Here is an 18,017-nt window from a genome sequence, read left to right as displayed (position 1 = left end):
ACTTAAATAACTTCTATAAAATTTAAAGGAATTTTTGAAGTAATTTACAAATATTAATTATCAGTGGTATTATTATAGTTTTAAAACCAAACAAATTTGTAATAAAATCAAATAAGAAAACAAAAAATGAAAAAAATAAATATAAAAGACATGAATATAAAACCCGAAAAAACAAATATATAACATAAAAAGTAAAAAAAAAACAGAAATAGTTAAGCTCATTAGTAATAAATTGTTAATAATGTGATAATACTATAGAAATATGACGAAAATGGAAAAGCTGTAATAAGTAGGCATATTATGTATACACATTGTATATGCTTACTTGTACATAAATATAAAAATATGATATTGTGCATGGAACATTTATACAATAAAAATTTTAATTTATGCATCCATTAAATTAATGAATTAATATATATATAGGGAATTCTACAAAGGGAGTTGTACCAAAAATTCTTCATATTTTTTTTTAATTATATTTTATTTTAATATAAAAATAGATCACTATTTGTATAACAATAACTTCATATAATATAAGTAACCCTATTAGAAATGCATATGGTATTGGGACCTTGAAAAATAAAATAAGCAATACTATTAAAGTTACCAAAATAATTAAGAAAGCTAAATTAAAAACAAATATATATCTGGAATGTAAAATAGAATGATTGTTATTATTATCTACTCTATTATTTAAAACAGAATATATAGTTCTCAATAGCTCATCTTGTAAATACTCTTTATTGCTATTACAATCTTGTGCCCATTTAAAATCATCACCTTCTTCTTCTATTTTTGCTACACCTGTTTTGCATATTGAACATAATATTGGATCTGATTTATTTAATCCTAATAATTTTGATCTAAGAGAATTTAATTTTTGTGTTTTCCTCAACTTGTACCAGCATTTTTTATGAACAACTGCTGAACATAAAGAACAGCATGGATATAAAACAAAATCTTTAGAATTTTTTTCCAAACATATAAAACAAAGAAATTCTGTTTTTTCATCTTCGAAATTTATATCTTTTCTATGCAAAACTGGTTTTATATCTTCCCTTTTAGGGATTTTTATATAATTCGTTGCGTCCATTTTCCCTAAATTTATTATCAATAGAAATCCCCTTAGAATATAGTATGAATATAAAATTTACATACCTTATATCTTTGTATTATATATATGTATAATTATTGTCCTGCATATAATTCTTTTTTCTACTATTATTGGGTATCATCATATATTCTTACTTTTATCATTTTCATGCATCTTTATATACCAACGCCTAAAGTATTACTATTTTTCTGCGACATTTTTATTATTATATTTTCGTCTTATAAAAATTATAACATTTGTAAATTTTTAAAATAATTTTTTTTTTAATATATAACAACCTACAGTTTATAATAAATAAAAATAAGCAAAATATAATAATTTAGCGTATTTTTTATAATATTAATGTTTTAGGAATCTTCTTAATAATCTATATTGCGAAAAAAAAAATATGAGAAAAAATATTTAAATTAAGAAGCGTTTTAAATATATTTTAGAAAAAAAAAATAATAAAAGCACGATAATAATTTGCTCGCTTTCAATTGATGTATGTTGCATACATAAATCTTATAATTAATAAAAGTTACAAATATTTCGTTCACAATTTATATAAAAGTAATGTGATTATTTTAAGTAATAAAATGTTTAAGGTTTAATTTTTTTTAATAGTATTACCATAAAATAATATCAATTAATAATATAATATCAATTCATTTTTTTAAAGATAATCTCGTTTTCATGTTATAGGACTCATTGTTGAGTAACCTGATGAATACCGATTTTTTCAATTCTCGAAATATTAATAAAAAATTGGCAGCTATCAATAGATTAGCATTATGTTATTATAGTGTTTCATTTTTTTCAAAAAAAATATGTAATAAAAAAAATGGGTGTTATAAAAAAAATAATGGTGATACCTCTAAGGCGTATATATATAGCACAGGTATCCTTCACAATTTCGGTATTAACATAAAAATAATATAAAATAATTGTGAAATAACTAGATTAATAATATGTTTAAAAAATAAAGTGTCATATACGCAAGTATATATATATATCAATTCATTAGTTGACAAAATAAATGGGCAATATGAAACTTGTTCAGATATTATTAATGCAAAATAAATGAAATAAAACGAATACATTTATAGCATATGCGCTTTCATAATAGGATTCTTCATTCACTTGAGAACATCATTTCGAAAAAAAATGCATACTGTAATATTGTCTTTTTATTCCGTAGAATTTGTGGTATATGCTAATTAAATTTAAAATAAAAAATTGGAATAATAATTAAAAACTGTAAAACAATATAAAAATAATATCAAAACAATAAAAATTAATAAAAATATTTATTATTGCTAAGAAATAAAATATCCAAAGCATAATCATAAATTGGTTATAGCTTTTGCATTCTGCACACACATGCGTTTGACTTTATTCCTTCCATTTTATTTATATTTATCTTCAAACACAAATATATGCAAATATGCATATGTATATTTAGTGTGATGTCTGAAATCTGTGTCACTATGTATAATATTTGCAATAATCGACAAAATACTGAAATTAGAATATACAAAAATGCGTAATTCTCCTATGTAAATTGTAATAAATATATTAGGCCAAAAATAACGAGCCAATAATCGTGGCTCAATTATATTTTGCTCACAATTACATTAATGGATATATACCTTTTGTAACAAAACATCGACTTGTAAAAAATATCATATGTTATATATGTATAGACAAAACGGATCACGTGTATACGCCCTATACACATATGTGCTTCATAACAACATTGATGGAGTTATGATTCCCGGATCTTCGGCAACTGAATATTCGGAAAATTTTTCTTTATGATCAAATGAAGGTAATATATCACTATGAATTAATGAATCAATGAGAACATAAAGTTCAGCATATGGTAAATCAGTTGGTAAAATACATTTTTGTATATAATCCCCAAAAACGTTTAAATATGGAATAATTTGTTCTTCATGTTTTATTAATGTTAAATAATTTAAATGGTGCTTTATGCATGCTTTATATATATTCGCATTTTTATTTAACATAGGCGTGTCTAATTCTAATATTGTTTCTAAATCGTGTAAAATAAATAATATAGCATCTCTACATAAATTTATTCTTGTATCTATTGTGCCAGAATTTTTTATATTATCCCCATTGCAATTCATATTATCATCATCATAATCATCTTCGTTTTTATTATGATTACTTGAAGTTGTATCAGCAGTAGACATAGCAGCAATGTTATTACCATGAGTATTATTATCATGATTCATATCATTTATATCATTAGAGTAATTATTTTTGTAATCATAATTATTCATGTTATCTTCATTTTTAGGCATTCCTTTATCATCTTTTGATGAGCTATCTTCATCACTATCTTCATTAGATGGTTTTTGTGAATTTCTAAATGCTATAGCTAATTTTCGTGCCCCTTCAAATCCATACTTATTAACTGAAAAAATTCTTTCGATTCTTTTACATTTTTTATATGCTTGTCCAACCCATCCCATTCTTTGTGGTGTTGAATTAAACCATACTCCTCTAACTTTTGGCATATTTTTACTCATAGATAAATATTTTATTCTTAATTCTTCTACTGATTCCCTATTAGTTTTTGCTGCTTTGTTTATGCAACTAGCATTATTATTGCTCTTTTTCTTTTTATTTACAAATTTATCCCACGCTTCTCCTCTAATTCTAGCCTTTTTCCATTCAATAGCTAATCTTTTTGCTTCTTCACATCCATGTTTTTTCACAGCAAAACTCTGAGCACATTTAACGCCATTTATTTTATGTTCACCAAACCATCTTTGTGAATTTTTATCATAATATACTCCTGGTATTCTTTTCAATTCTTCACTTTCTTCCTGTCCATCTCCTTGGCCATCTCCTTTTTTTGATAAAGTTTTAGTATAACCTTGTGGGTTATGCGTTGGGCAATTAGCCAATGTGCACACATTTATATCAATTGGGGGTTTGGAACTTGAAATAATATTGCTAGATCTTCCATTAGAAATACTACTACTTGTTTTATTACTTCCCATGACATTATGTACTTCATTTATATTATCATTCATTGGGTCGTTATTTGTATCATTATGCACCTCATCATTTAGGTCGTTGATAATATTTCCATGGATTGTGTTTGACAATTCATTTGACATTCCAATATCTTGATCATCGTTTTCATTACATTCTTTTTCGACCTTTGTAATTAAACCATATTTTTTTCTACTTCCTACTTTTGATAAATTACGCATTTCATTTAATGGGGGTTCAGATGCAAGAGGGTTTGAATTTAACATATGTTCTTCAGTAACATTAATCATGCCATCATCTCTATTATTTTCTCTACTAGAATAGGAATTAATATGATTATCGTCTCCATTTTGTTTAGTATCATATTCTTCTTGATCATTTGTTGATATATTTAGATTCATATTTAGACTTTTTGTTCTATTTAATAAAAATTTACTATCATTATTATGAATATAATTTGTATTTTGTAATTTATGTTTCTTTTTTGTATTTTCTTGCTCGTACTTATCATCATTAAATTCAGAGAAAACAGATGATTTTTTGTTTAAATAAAGATTTGCAAGTTTGACTTTTTCACTATAACTTTTGCTTTTAAATAATATACTTCGTTCGAATTGTTCATCATCATCTTTATTATTTCCACCTTTATATTTATTTACAGAAGTATTACTTATTTTTTCGTTATACCCCATTTCCATTTGTGCACTTGTCTCATCAGCACTTCGCCATAATACATTATTATTTTTACTATCACAAGCACTATCTTTTCTTAAAATATATGAGCTATTTCCTGTTTTATTTATTCGTCTATTATATTTAGTTTCATCATGAGATATCATATCATTATCATCATCATCATCATGAATTTTATTTTTGCCATTTAAGTTTGAATTAAAATTTTGGCCATTACTTCTAATCATGTTTGAACTAGTATTGAGATTTATATTTTTTTTATTTTCTATTTCATTGGTTGTATAATCATCATCAAACATAATACTGGTATCTAGTGTATCATCCATATTTACTCTATTACCTTTACCCATGTGCTTCAATCTTTTTGAATTTATTAAATCGGTATTCATTTCTTTCATATTCATATAGCTAATAGTATTTGAGTTTGCATCAAATGTGTTATTATATGAATTTATTCCAAATTTTTTGCCTTCGCTTTTTCCTCTTTTTTTTTTATCAAATGGAGTAGAATTAAAACTTGTGTGTGTTTTAGCCAATTCATCATTCATATTCAAATTACTTGGTAATGTTTCATCACCATAAAATTTATTAGTAAATGCATTTGAAGATAATTCATTTATACTATAATTTTGAGTATTTGTTTTTACATTATCATTGCTATACCCACTACTTGTACTAGTACTTAATAAATTACTTGGTAAATTTGAATGTAATTTAAAGTAATTTTCATTATTGCTATTTAAAACATTGTCTTTATTTTTCATTTCAGACATATATTCTTTTCTTTTTTTATCATTTTTTATTAATTCATGAAATTTTGTATTATTACTATTACAAATATCACCAGATTCATACCCTTTTAAATCTTTATTTATAATTTCGCTTTTGACTTTACCTGTATGTATATTGTCTATATCATTTAATTCTTCCCCACGATTTATATTGTTGTGCATTTTTACAAATTTATTACTATCATATATATTAGTGTGCATATCTTCATCATTATCACTAGGAAGGTTATCGTTTTGATATTGACCATCGTCATCTACTCTATCATGCCCATTATACTCATTGTCATTATTTGTAGGAGAAAATTTAGAAGCTCGATTTCTTTTTTTTCGTTCTCGTACATTTATAGCTTTCCCATTAATTCTATTATTTCCATTATTTTTATAAGAATAATTTTTATTAGGTAAATATAAATCATCCGAATAATTATGTTCATCGTTTACACAATTTTCTCGTAATCCTTCAATATAATTTTTATTCATTTCATTTTTTTCATCATATTGCATCATATTATTACTAATTTCATCACCGTCTTCTCGTGAATTACTTTTTATATATGCTATTAATTGTTTTTTTGTTAATTTATCAATGTTTGTATTTTTTTTTAAATTAAACATATCTGTATTTACCTCGTCGTAATAATATATATTATCATTAGTTTTTTTTTTTTTGTTTCTTCCAGTTTTTGGTAAGTCTATGCTATTTCTATATTGTGAAATATTATTTTTTGCCGAATTATTTTTTTGGTTCATTTCATAACCAATATCATTGTCATATTGTTCTGAATATTCATCATAATAGTTTTGATTATTTTCATTTTTTTCTTCCCTATTAATGATTCGAATTTTATTTCCATTCCTCCTATTTATCCCTTCATAATTTTCTTGATTTATGCTACCTCTTTTTGTATTTATTTTTCTACTATCATCATTATCGTCATCATATTCATCACCATCATCATCATACATTTTATTCTTTGTATTGTTACATGCAATATATGATTCATCGTATTGCTTATTATAGTTATTTTTATAGTTCATATTAAATACTTTAATTTTTGAATTATTAATAGCTGAATTAAAGTTTTCTTCATCATTTTTTGATGCATTTTCTCGGCCTCTAATTTTTCCTTGTTTTATATATATATCATTATTTGGATTGTCTATGCAATCATAATCATTTACGGATTGTCTAGACATAGAATCATTTGTTTCTGCATCATCATTTTCTCTAGCTTGGGGGTTTTCATCTAATGGGTCATATGAATTATATCCATTATTTTCATTTCCATATTCACCCTTTATGTTTCGTAATTTTCCAACATGCAAATTTCCTTTTGCACCCATTTCATCGTTCATCTCTCTAAAATGGTCAGGAAAATGTTACGTAACAACAAAGAGGGTTATATATATATATATATAAGAAAAAATATAAATTAGAAGTAAATTAAGAATAAAATATATAGTAATATCATTAATAGTAAATGTGTATATGTATACAAGCAATAACGAGGTTAATTAATCATTAAAAATTATATTATTATATTTTTTTGAATAATTCCGGACTCGAAATAAATTTGGAATATTCTTCTTGATATTAGCAATATATCACTAAATATATAAAATGATTTTAAGCTAATAAATAGAAAAATGTATTATGTCTAATTTGGTGTTATATATGTATATATTATGTTTTTAATAATAATCTGAAAACAACACAATAATGCAAAATGCTATATACAGATAGCTATAAATATATGTTCATAAAATCGATGAACAACTAAATAGATAAATAAATAACATAATTCTCCATAAAAATGCATATAATACAAAAAAAATATGCACTATACCCATAGACAAATTTGTTACAATATTTTATTTGACAAATGTATATAAAGTTGTTCTAAATTTTTTAAGAAAAAAATGTAATTATATATTAATTTTTATGATTAATTTACCATTTTGATTAAAAATAATAGGGAATACACATTGACATGCTTGTATATATTTATAATGTCTTTATAATGTTTATTATAAGACATATATAATATGTATGTTTACATTTTGACAGGTATACAACAGTATTAATCATTAAATATAAAATAAATTACATTAATTTAAAAAAAACTAAGTAAAGGAAATTATTATTTGACATATATTTATAAGTATTAAAATATACACATATTTTAAATACAATATAGATATAGGTGAAAAAAGACAGGCATCAAACATAAACATACATAATGTCTTATGTATTAAATATCGATAAAATAAAAAATTATGAAATATATACATATATTATCAAATTAATAATTATTAATATGTATAAATATAGCAATAAATATTTTTATTTTATCATTAATATATTCAATACAAAAATACGGTGTTATGTAATTAGTTCATAAGCATTTTAATAATATAATCATAAAAAGGCATCTTTTTTGTTCTAGCTTTTTAATCGTTGTAAAAGACATATAGACTAAATTAATGAAATTCATGTATCGTAATATATGTATATCTAATTAGTACACCGTGATATTTTGATAGTGGTCTTGAGAAAGTTTTATAATTTTGTTACATTGAATGGATGAATAAAAAAATTATAAACTTTTTTGTAAAAATATCAATATTCAAACATTTATAAATTAAAAAATATAGTATTCAAAAAATCATTTAGTCGTTTTAATTGACACATAATATACCATTAATTTATTTTCGTTATATATACATGTATAATTGTTGTATTTAAAATGTAAATTCATAATAATTTATAAGCTTAAATATTTTTTACATTATTTATAAGAATACTATGAAAAGCAACGAAAAAACAATATCTCTTTTTTCATTAAAACATATATATGTGCATAATATATTATAAAAACTAAAAATAAATAAAAATGATATAATTATAAATATCAAATTAAAAAAATAATATGCATATATATATTTCTTCTAATGAAACATGTTAATTTTTTATAGGTTTAGACATTTTATCATACTAAATATCAACCTGGAATTAAAAAAAATATATAAAAAAATAGGAAGCATACACGAAAAATTAAATAAACTCAACTATTTTAAAAATTATAGTGAATCAAAAAAATAATAATAGTCACAATTAAAGAATATGAAAAATGTCTATATTTAATATATTATATAAATTACAAGATTTTATAAATTATTTCATTACATATATAAATTTTGTCATTTGTTCAACAAACAACTATATTCAGATATACTTGCGCATAAATTTATTTATACTTCATTAATATGTGAATATATCATATACACATGTATATGTAATATATATTATTTGTTCTACCTCTCTAAAAAATATACGAGAGTTTACACAAGTGTCCATATACCTATATAATTTCTATATGAAAAATGAACATGTTACACATAGATATTTGTATTGTCATAAAAAAAATAAATATAATAACTAGAGAAATAACAAACAAAAAAAAAAGGAAAATATATAGCGCTTTATTTATAAAAAAAATTTTCATGAAATTCATAAGAAAGGCATTTTACATTTCTATAATATTGAAATGTTTTCATGCGTACTAAATATGTGTATATTTGTAATGTAATAAAAAATATATATTTGGAAGATAAAACAAGTATGTATAGTATCTATAATGACAATAATATATTTTTTAAAAAACTTCGAAATATACATATATATGTGTAAATATTTAAGTGTTCATATTGTATTTATTTTTCTGTATATATTTGTCATTCAATATATTTATGCGTTTTATAAATACACATGCCTAAGTGCTTATTTATATATATTACTTACACACATGTATATGTATATGAAAATACACTTATGTAAGCATGTATATATTTTATGGGAATATATTTAAAAATAGTGTATAAAATATGAAAAAGGAATGAAACATATAATAGCGTCATGCATACATATATAAATATATTTAATTCATCAAGGATACAGCCAATATAAAAGAAATACATAACAATAAATGTAAATTACTTAAGATCATGAGGAAATACATAAAAATATGTAAATATATATATTATATATATATGCATATGAATTATATGGTATTCCATTTCCACTTTTTTGGTTTTTTTTGTATTCTTTTTTATATGATTGGTTTTTATTATATTTTTTAATTTTTGGATATTATTTATATTTTTTTAGCATACATTAGTCTTGTAAATATTATATCACATTATTTTATTTATATATCTTGTATGTCACTTAATTTGTATTTAAGAATATTATTTTCACACTTATTTCTTGAATTTTTATTCGTTGTATTTTTTATGTTCTTTTTTTTTTTAGAGCATAGTGAATATTCTTTGCATGTGTGCATGTGTCTATCAAATAAGGCACTACAAAAGGGTTTAAATCATTTAAAAAAAAATCTCAAACATGCTTAACATACTTAAAATATACAATATTTTAAACATATAAAAAGAAATACACTGCACGAAAAAAAATATATCATGGCATTTATGTATATTTCATACACACATTATATATATGACCAAAAAGGCACAAAAAAAAATATATATAAAAAGATGTTTCAAATTTTATAAGTTCTTATTTATTGCTACACAAATAAACAGTATATATTAATATGCTGTTCATACTATTATTTGTGAAAAAATAATGTAATGTGTCATAAAATAACAAAAAAAATCAAACTTAAAAAAAAAAAAAAAAAATATATAGGAAAACCCATTGTTTTAGAATAAGAGTTTTATATTTCATCACGGATACTACCATTTTTTCACAAATTTCACTTTTTTTATTAAGGTACCTTTTACCTTTTTTTCATATATTATCTGATCTTATATTTATATTTTTTTTTTTTAAGCTTTTTTACGCCTTTCATTTTCTAATACTTATCTTTTTATAGCTTATAAATCTTTTTTTATCTATGAACATTTTTTTTTAGAAAAAAAAGATGAGCTTTTTTTTCTCGGTATCGTCATTTTAAAGTTCTTATATAGTTTATGTTTTATTATTATATTTTTCTATACAATTTTAAAGACTTTATATACTTCATTAATTTTAAAATATGTATAAAAATAAAGTGTTATAAAATTAAAAACCCTCAAATAAAAAATATATCTCTTTTTTAAGAATTTATATATTATACTTATAAAGAAAAAAGTATAAAATAAATGCACACATTTTTGGTGTAAGCATTTTCCATGAATCAAATATATATATAATATATTCTACGGATAAAACATCTATCAATTATTTTTTTTTACTCTCTATTTTAATTGCTACATAAACTGGTGTTAATTATATAAATAAGAGGCCTTTAAAAAATATATATAATAGGAGAAACATAATATTAAGAATTTATAACAATATATTTTTTTTTTCATGTTTTCTTAGAGCATTACCCAAAAAGTGAAAAACGTGCATATCCATATAATGCTTATGATTCTAAAAAAAATTACATAAAATATATTATTTATTTGTTTGTGATTCATTTTTTATTTAATGAAATAAATGTTTCGAAATATAAACAAAAAGAAATGACACTATCATAAGTTTATCTATAAAGGCATTAGTATATATATAGTCATATTATCATTCAACCATTTTATGATTGCATTGATAATGGGATAGTCAAAAGATATATGTATATTCTCTCCATAAATATACCGTTTTATTGAAAAAATGTTAGTTATTAAATAAACTACAAAACAACAAACTATAAAATGATCAGCTAACATATGAATTTACAAAATAAATGACCCATTAAATTGTAAAATCAGATAAAACGAAATTGTAAAAATGCAAATTATTTAAAGTTCAATTTTGAAACTGTAAGATTATATAGGCATAATAATACACACAAATAGTCAACTTAATTCTATATATGTATTGTTTAATACTGCATGTATATATCAAATGCGATGTTAAAAAAAAAAAGAATAATATAACATAAAAAATGAAAGAAATTAACTTTGAGAAGAAGCAATTAAGATAGTACATATAAAAATATAAACATGAATTTCTTTTGTGTCGTGGTCAAGGTTTATAATTTATTCTTCCATTATTATGATGGAGGTTTCCATTCACTGCTTCTGGAAGATTTTCTATCTCCTTTATTTTGATTTGCATATTCAATTGTTTCACTACGTTTAGAAACATGATGCAATGATTCGGGTGGCGCTAAAGTACCTGAGTCATATATTTTCTTTACTTGCCTTCTCCAAGGTGTTAAATTAATCTATAAATAAGAAACAAAAGCAATAATTATTGAACGGATTTCATAAGCTAATTATCTAAATACGTAGAATATGCATATGTATAAGTGTGTGGTTGAAGGGGAATAGCACACTAATATATCCTCATTCTCTAATATTGTCAAAAATAAAGATTTATAAATATATTACATGAGGAAATGTTTGGTCAGGTACATTATCCGGTTTAAAAGTTTCTGATGAAACACCAGAATGCATAAACGGTTTTGTAGGATCTGGTGCGAGTTGAACATAATTTTCATCAATTCTTAAATCAGGATTTAAATTCATTTTATAATCCGCTAACAAATTTGTTAAAGGCAATCTCCATGAATATCTACATTCTCCCATATGCCATAGTTGCGATCTTGTTGGTGTAATTTTTACATCACTTCTAACACCGTAAATAACATTTTTTTTTGTAATATAAGGATTTCTACCTATATTTTTACACGATTGAATCATTTTAACACTATCTGGTACTTCATGTTCCAATGTTATAATTGCTTTTTTATATATAGGCCCATTTCTATAATAATTAAAACGATGGTCACTTAAATTTCTCCGCCTTTCTGGTATTTTAATTAACGTATTTACCTTGATTACTTTTGCATTGTATATTTTTCTTAAATATTCTCTAATTTCAAATTTTGTTAAATTAATTGGTACTCTTAAAGCTAACCTATTTTTTTCTAAAAAGCTTCCTGATTTATGCACACAAAAAGTTTGCCATGGAAAAAAAACATTTCGTGGGGTTTTCGGCGGTGTAAAATGAATTAAACTTAGAAACATAATATATAAAAAAAAGGATAAAATAATTAAAGCTAAGTCGGCTAAAACAAACAACTAAATGTTCTACATATGTATGTTATTATGTAAGCTTATATTATAATGTGTAGGTGATTGCCATTCTTATATTATCCCCCGTTACCAAAAAACATAGAAAAGAAAACTAAATGGAAATTGAACTTTTTATTTTTCCAAAATATATATTATTGTTATAATTATTTTCCTTATTAAGCATTTTGAATATATTTATTATTTTTTTTTTTTTCTCCGTGCTTGCAAATGCTATATATATATATATATATATATCGAAACTCTTCAAATGAACTTTTCTATTCATTAACTAATTCGATTTTTTCTTATATATATTAATGAAGATGTAAACTTTTATTAATATTTATAAAATATATTCTATTATAATTAATTCGTATACATGTAGCTAATTGGGGCGGGTATTTTCATTTTTTTTTTAAATTCAAAAAATAGTTTTACTTAAAAAATGTGTTGCTTAAAAATATATGCTTCTCACTTAGCAATATAAAATGATAATGATACGTGGAAATATTTATTTCAAAATTAAAAAATATCAAAAGGAAAAATTTATGAAAAGTTTTATTTATCTATATATTTTTTTAAAACAGTAATTATAAAAAAGCACACTTAATTTATAAACCAAAATAAATCAACTATGTTCAATGCCTCTATATTATTTTACATAAAATACAATATCATTTTTTTTCAACACCAAAATAAATAACCATAATAATGTATGTGTTAATACCACAACCATTATATTACTTTGTAGACTTTCTTTTTCATCTATTAATTTACCAACAGAAAATAGAATTAATAAAAATAACTTAAATATCTATAATGTGTATGTTAAACTAAATTTATTAAAATAATATTTGTTTTCTTATCATGATTTGTATAAAAAACTATATATTTAATATATAGACATTTTGTATATATTAATAGTTGTATGTATTGTAGCATTTCTATGATAAATAGTCAGCATCCTATATTTGCATTATTATGTGCAAGTGAAAATTTGTTTAGCGATTTTGTGTTTTACACTTGTTATTATTTTCTTTACATATATATTGACACAGTGTTATATAAATGGAATATTATTCAAATTAAAAAATGCATAAATATATTTTTTTTTGTCATTATAATTGATTTTACAATTTAATCTTTTTACACACTAGGAAATTCCTTATTTGTTCAATGATAAAATATAATATTATATAGAACAAATTTATAATTTTTCACGTATATTTATACATGTATAATATTATATATGTTGCATATTCATTTATTTTAATTTGTATATACAAATAAACATTTTTTTAATAATCTAATTCGTCGTCAATCAAAAAGAATATTCACCTATTTAAAATTTACGTAAATTACACCGTGATTTCTTTTTATTTGTTGTTATAAGAAATATACTGAAAGAAAAAAAAACTGTTATGTGTTTGTAACTATTTATTTATATTTTAATGCCAACTAAAATCAAAAAGATAAAACACTAAATTATGCAATCATATTCCCATCAACAGGCAATGTAGAAATTATATTTTTTTTTTTCTTTGTATAATTTATTTAAATTTTATTTTCCATATATATTTTTCACCAAGTGAAAATATTTTATACTGTTTTAATTTTTTGTAAAAATATTATAATTAAAATTTGATAGTTTACTATTTTTATATCACACAAAAATAAATGTTGTTTATACAAAAAAATTATGCATTCTACACAATATTATCATTACAATTAATAAATAAAATTTATAAAAATAATTAAAATATTGTTATTCAAATAATGAAATATCAATAATAGTTTTAAATTGGGGTAAATAAAATTAATTTAAATAAATATATACTGTGCATGTAAAACGTGTAGAACTACCATGAACTACAATATTAATCATATCAATGAAACTCAAAATCTAAAAAAATTGTTTCAAAATGTATCTCTGGACAGAGAAGATATAATATTACAGACATTTGAAAGAAAGAATATACAAACTATATATGATTTAGCAAAAAGTTTCTCATTTTTTAAATTTACTACTTCTGTTAATACATGTAATGATGATAATGATGATTCAGTTGAAAAAATAATAAATGAAAATGGAGATTATTATAACATCCATGGAGTTTCATATAACATAAATTTATCTCCAAATTGTGAAAATAATAATGAAAATATTAACGGAACTACACCCAAGAAAATAATAAATATTAATGGTACACATAAAAATGAAAATAATGGGTGTGTAAATCCAAATTGGACACATACTAATGGGAATTTGAATGGTATTCTAACAAATAATGGTCATAATAAACATGATGAAAATAATCATAATAAAAGTCAATGTATAGACAAATCGTATACCAATATAGAAGCAAAAGAAATGCATAATTATTATGAAAAAATAAGAAAGGAACAGAGTGATTTGAAAAATAATACTGATTCGGTATATTTTGATATACATATTAATATTGATGCTATTAAATTAATTCAAGCACCAGATAGAGATAAAGTAAAATTAATAAATATAATTTATGATATAATAAAAACAAATGATATATTAATGATGTGTATGTATTTAAATTTAGTAAATTTATGGCCACGGTTTGAATCGTGTAACATCCGTGATTTCAAAATGCTTAAAAGTTTAATCATAGACGAAAAAAATTTTGAATATATAAAAAATGAAATTGATATTTCATTTTATGAATTTATTATAATTTTAAATTTTATATTAAAAGTAAAAAAAAAAAGAATTTTTTGTAAAAATATATTTAATCAATGTAATCAATATAATTACACAAATTCTATTAGTAATAAAACCAAGAAGGAAACTAAAACTATATGTGATAAAATTCATCAATTTATTGAATATGATAACTGGATATTTCAAAATATTATAGATAATCCATTTTTTCAGAGATTAAGAAATTTATCACAATTAGGAACTTGTCAGTTTGTTTATCCTGGAGCTACACATACAAGGTTTGAGCATAGTTTAGGAGTTGGTTATCTATCTGGAAAATATTTTACCCATTTATGTAACAGATCCAATTTATCACCATATTATGGTGAGTTAAATAGAATGTTCCGGTGTGTACAAATAGCTGCTTTATGTCATGATTTAGGCCATGGACCGTTTAGTCATACTTTTGAAAGCTTTTTTATGAATTATAAAAAAAAAGAAACAGAATGTAAATGGAATCATGCTTATATGTCTCTTAAAATTGCAGAGCATATAATTGAAAATTTAATAGGTAAGGATGATGTATTAGATGTTAGTGACATAAAAATTATTAAAAAATTAATAATTGGACGAACTCGTAATAAATCTTTTTGTGGCATAGATCCAATAGATTCTTTAATTGAAGCTTCATTTGATATAATATGTAATAATACTAATGGTTTAGATGCTGACAGATTTGATTATTTACAAAGAGACGCAACAATTGCTCCACCCAATGGTACTCTTCCTTCATTAAATTGCAATCGTATAATTGGGGAAAGTGCAGTTATAAATGGGAAGATAACTTATAATATCAAAGAAATTCATCCAGTTTGGACAGTTTATGCTAATAGATATTCATTATTTAAACAAGTATATACACATAGAAAAGTTCGAGCTATGGAACTAATGTTGTGTGAAGGATTTCGCATAGCAAATGATATATTTAAATGGTCTGAATCATTACACGAATTAGATTCTTTTATTGATTTAACTGATTTTTCTATAATCAATGATATAAAAAAGAAAGTAAAAAAAACACCAAATGATCAAACTATTAAAGACTCTTTAAATATAATTAATGCAGTCATCCAAGATAGAAATTCAGATTATGCATATAAATATATTTCAGAAATTAATATTTCAGAGCCTACACTAATTAATCATTTAAAAGGTGTAGCAAATGAAGATCGAATTTCGAGATATGTTCATGGATTAAGTCCTGATGATATAATTATTGATTGGAATAACTTAAATTATGGAATGAAAGCAAATGACCCATTAGACTATGTATATTTCTATAGTTCAGATAATGAAGACGATGCTTTTATTGCACACAAGGAATGTAGAGGAACGTCGCCAAGATATTTTGAAGAATGCAATGTTAGGTTATATTGCAAAAATAAAAAAGTGGCTCATTTGGCTAAAGAAGCTCATTTAAAATTTCTATCCAATGATGTTTTCCCCCATTCTTCCCCCGAACTAAAGGGAAAATTTTGAAGCTAAAATGCGAATAGAAAACTATTCCTCATTAAACAATCATTCGAAAATTCATATTAAATATCTCTTTATTGAAAGGAAAAGAAGTAAAGGAAAGCATAATGGAACAAATTCCGGCATGCTAATAAATATGTTCGATTTTGACATATATTACGTATACGTGTGTAAACGTTTAACACAATTATTAGATTTTTTTTGTATCGATTTGTACTTTTACACTTGTCCCGTTATTGTATTTTATTTATATTTATTATTTTTACAAATTATAAATATGTTATGTGCCATTTTTTTCATTCATAATAATGTGACAAGGAAAAACACCTTTGCGTTGAATTGCAAAATAACATACAGATCGAATTTTTATTTCGAGAGTTTACATATATATATTCATGTTCCTATAGTTATTTATATACATTTTTTGTAAATTATTTTGTAGTATATGTTATTTGTAAGGTATTAACATTAATTATTATTATGCTTTTTGCTTTTTTTTGTTCCATGAAATTTTCAAAATGTGTTTCAATAATTTATATTTTAGAGACTATCAATAACTCAAATTAGCACTTATTTATATTTGATAGATAATAAATTTTTCATAAGGGCTTGAGAAATCTCTTATAAGATAAACTCGTCGCTAATTATGTAATTCATTTGGCAGTCACCAAAAAACAAAAATCCCATGAAAAATTAAAGCAAAAAATGTCAATTACATTAAAATAAAACAACATTTTAATCAGTATAGTGAAAAAAAGGAAAAGGAGAAAGAATGATAATAAAAAATGCCATCACACACACGCACACACATAAGATAACAAGACAACCTCAATTTTTCATTTATTTTACATGATTGCAGTAAACCCTTTTGTGTTTTTGTGTTTTTCTTATTAAACCATATTATTTATACAATTTCGTGATTTTTATTTTAACTTTTTTATACTTAAATTCTCAAAAGTAAAAAATGAAAAGAAAAATGAAACATAATTTCGGAGAATAAAGAATGCCATAATATATTATAGAAAGCCTTTTTCGCATATAAATATTATGCTTAAAAACTTGTAAGACTTTTTTTTTGTTTTTTTTATTTGTTCATAAATATTAACGTATTTTTTTT

At 22.6% G+C, this 18,017-nt stretch overlaps 4 protein-coding genes across 4 annotated transcripts; 1 reads left to right on the top strand and 3 right to left on the bottom strand.

Moving 5' to 3' along the window:
• Window positions 1-472: 472 nt before the first annotated feature.
• PVVCY_1405600 (conserved Plasmodium protein, unknown function) lies at window positions 473-1,096 on the bottom strand (the record flags this gene model as incomplete). The annotated part of the gene is made up of 1 exon (XM_008624473.1): window positions 473-1,096. The coding sequence occupies one exon, from the start codon at window positions 1,094-1,096 to the stop codon at window positions 473-475; it is 624 nt and encodes a 207-aa protein (XP_008622695.1).
• A 1,748-nt stretch (window positions 1,097-2,844) lies between these two features.
• On the bottom strand, window positions 2,845-6,969 carry PVVCY_1405590 (transcription factor with AP2 domain(s), putative; the record flags this gene model as incomplete). Its single annotated transcript, XM_008624474.1, has 1 exon — window positions 2,845-6,969. One exon carries the CDS (start codon window positions 6,967-6,969, stop codon window positions 2,845-2,847), a length of 4,125 nt encoding a protein of 1,374 aa, XP_008622696.1.
• A 4,697-nt stretch (window positions 6,970-11,666) lies between these two features.
• On the bottom strand, window positions 11,667-12,645 carry PVVCY_1405580 (mitochondrial ribosomal protein L23 precursor, putative; the record flags this gene model as incomplete). The annotated part of the gene is made up of 2 exons (XM_008624475.1): window positions 11,667-11,840; window positions 12,007-12,645. The coding sequence occupies 2 exons, from the start codon at window positions 12,643-12,645 to the stop codon at window positions 11,667-11,669; spliced, it is 813 nt and encodes a 270-aa protein (XP_008622697.1).
• Window positions 12,646-14,557: 1,912 nt separating this feature from the next.
• On the top strand, window positions 14,558-16,906 carry PVVCY_1405570 (phosphohydrolase, putative; the record flags this gene model as incomplete). The annotated part of the gene is made up of 1 exon (XM_008624476.2): window positions 14,558-16,906. One exon carries the CDS (start codon window positions 14,558-14,560, stop codon window positions 16,904-16,906), a length of 2,349 nt encoding a protein of 782 aa, XP_008622698.2.
• Window positions 16,907-18,017: the final 1,111 nt, after the last annotated feature.

Source organism: Plasmodium vinckei (genome assembly GCF_900681995.1).
Source record: "Plasmodium vinckei vinckei genome assembly, chromosome: PVVCY_14".
NCBI classification, from domain to species: Eukaryota; Apicomplexa; class Aconoidasida; order Haemosporida; family Plasmodiidae; genus Plasmodium; species Plasmodium vinckei.
The sequence above is the reverse complement of the archived record's forward strand: the minus strand, read 5'-3'. Positions and strand labels throughout refer to the sequence as shown.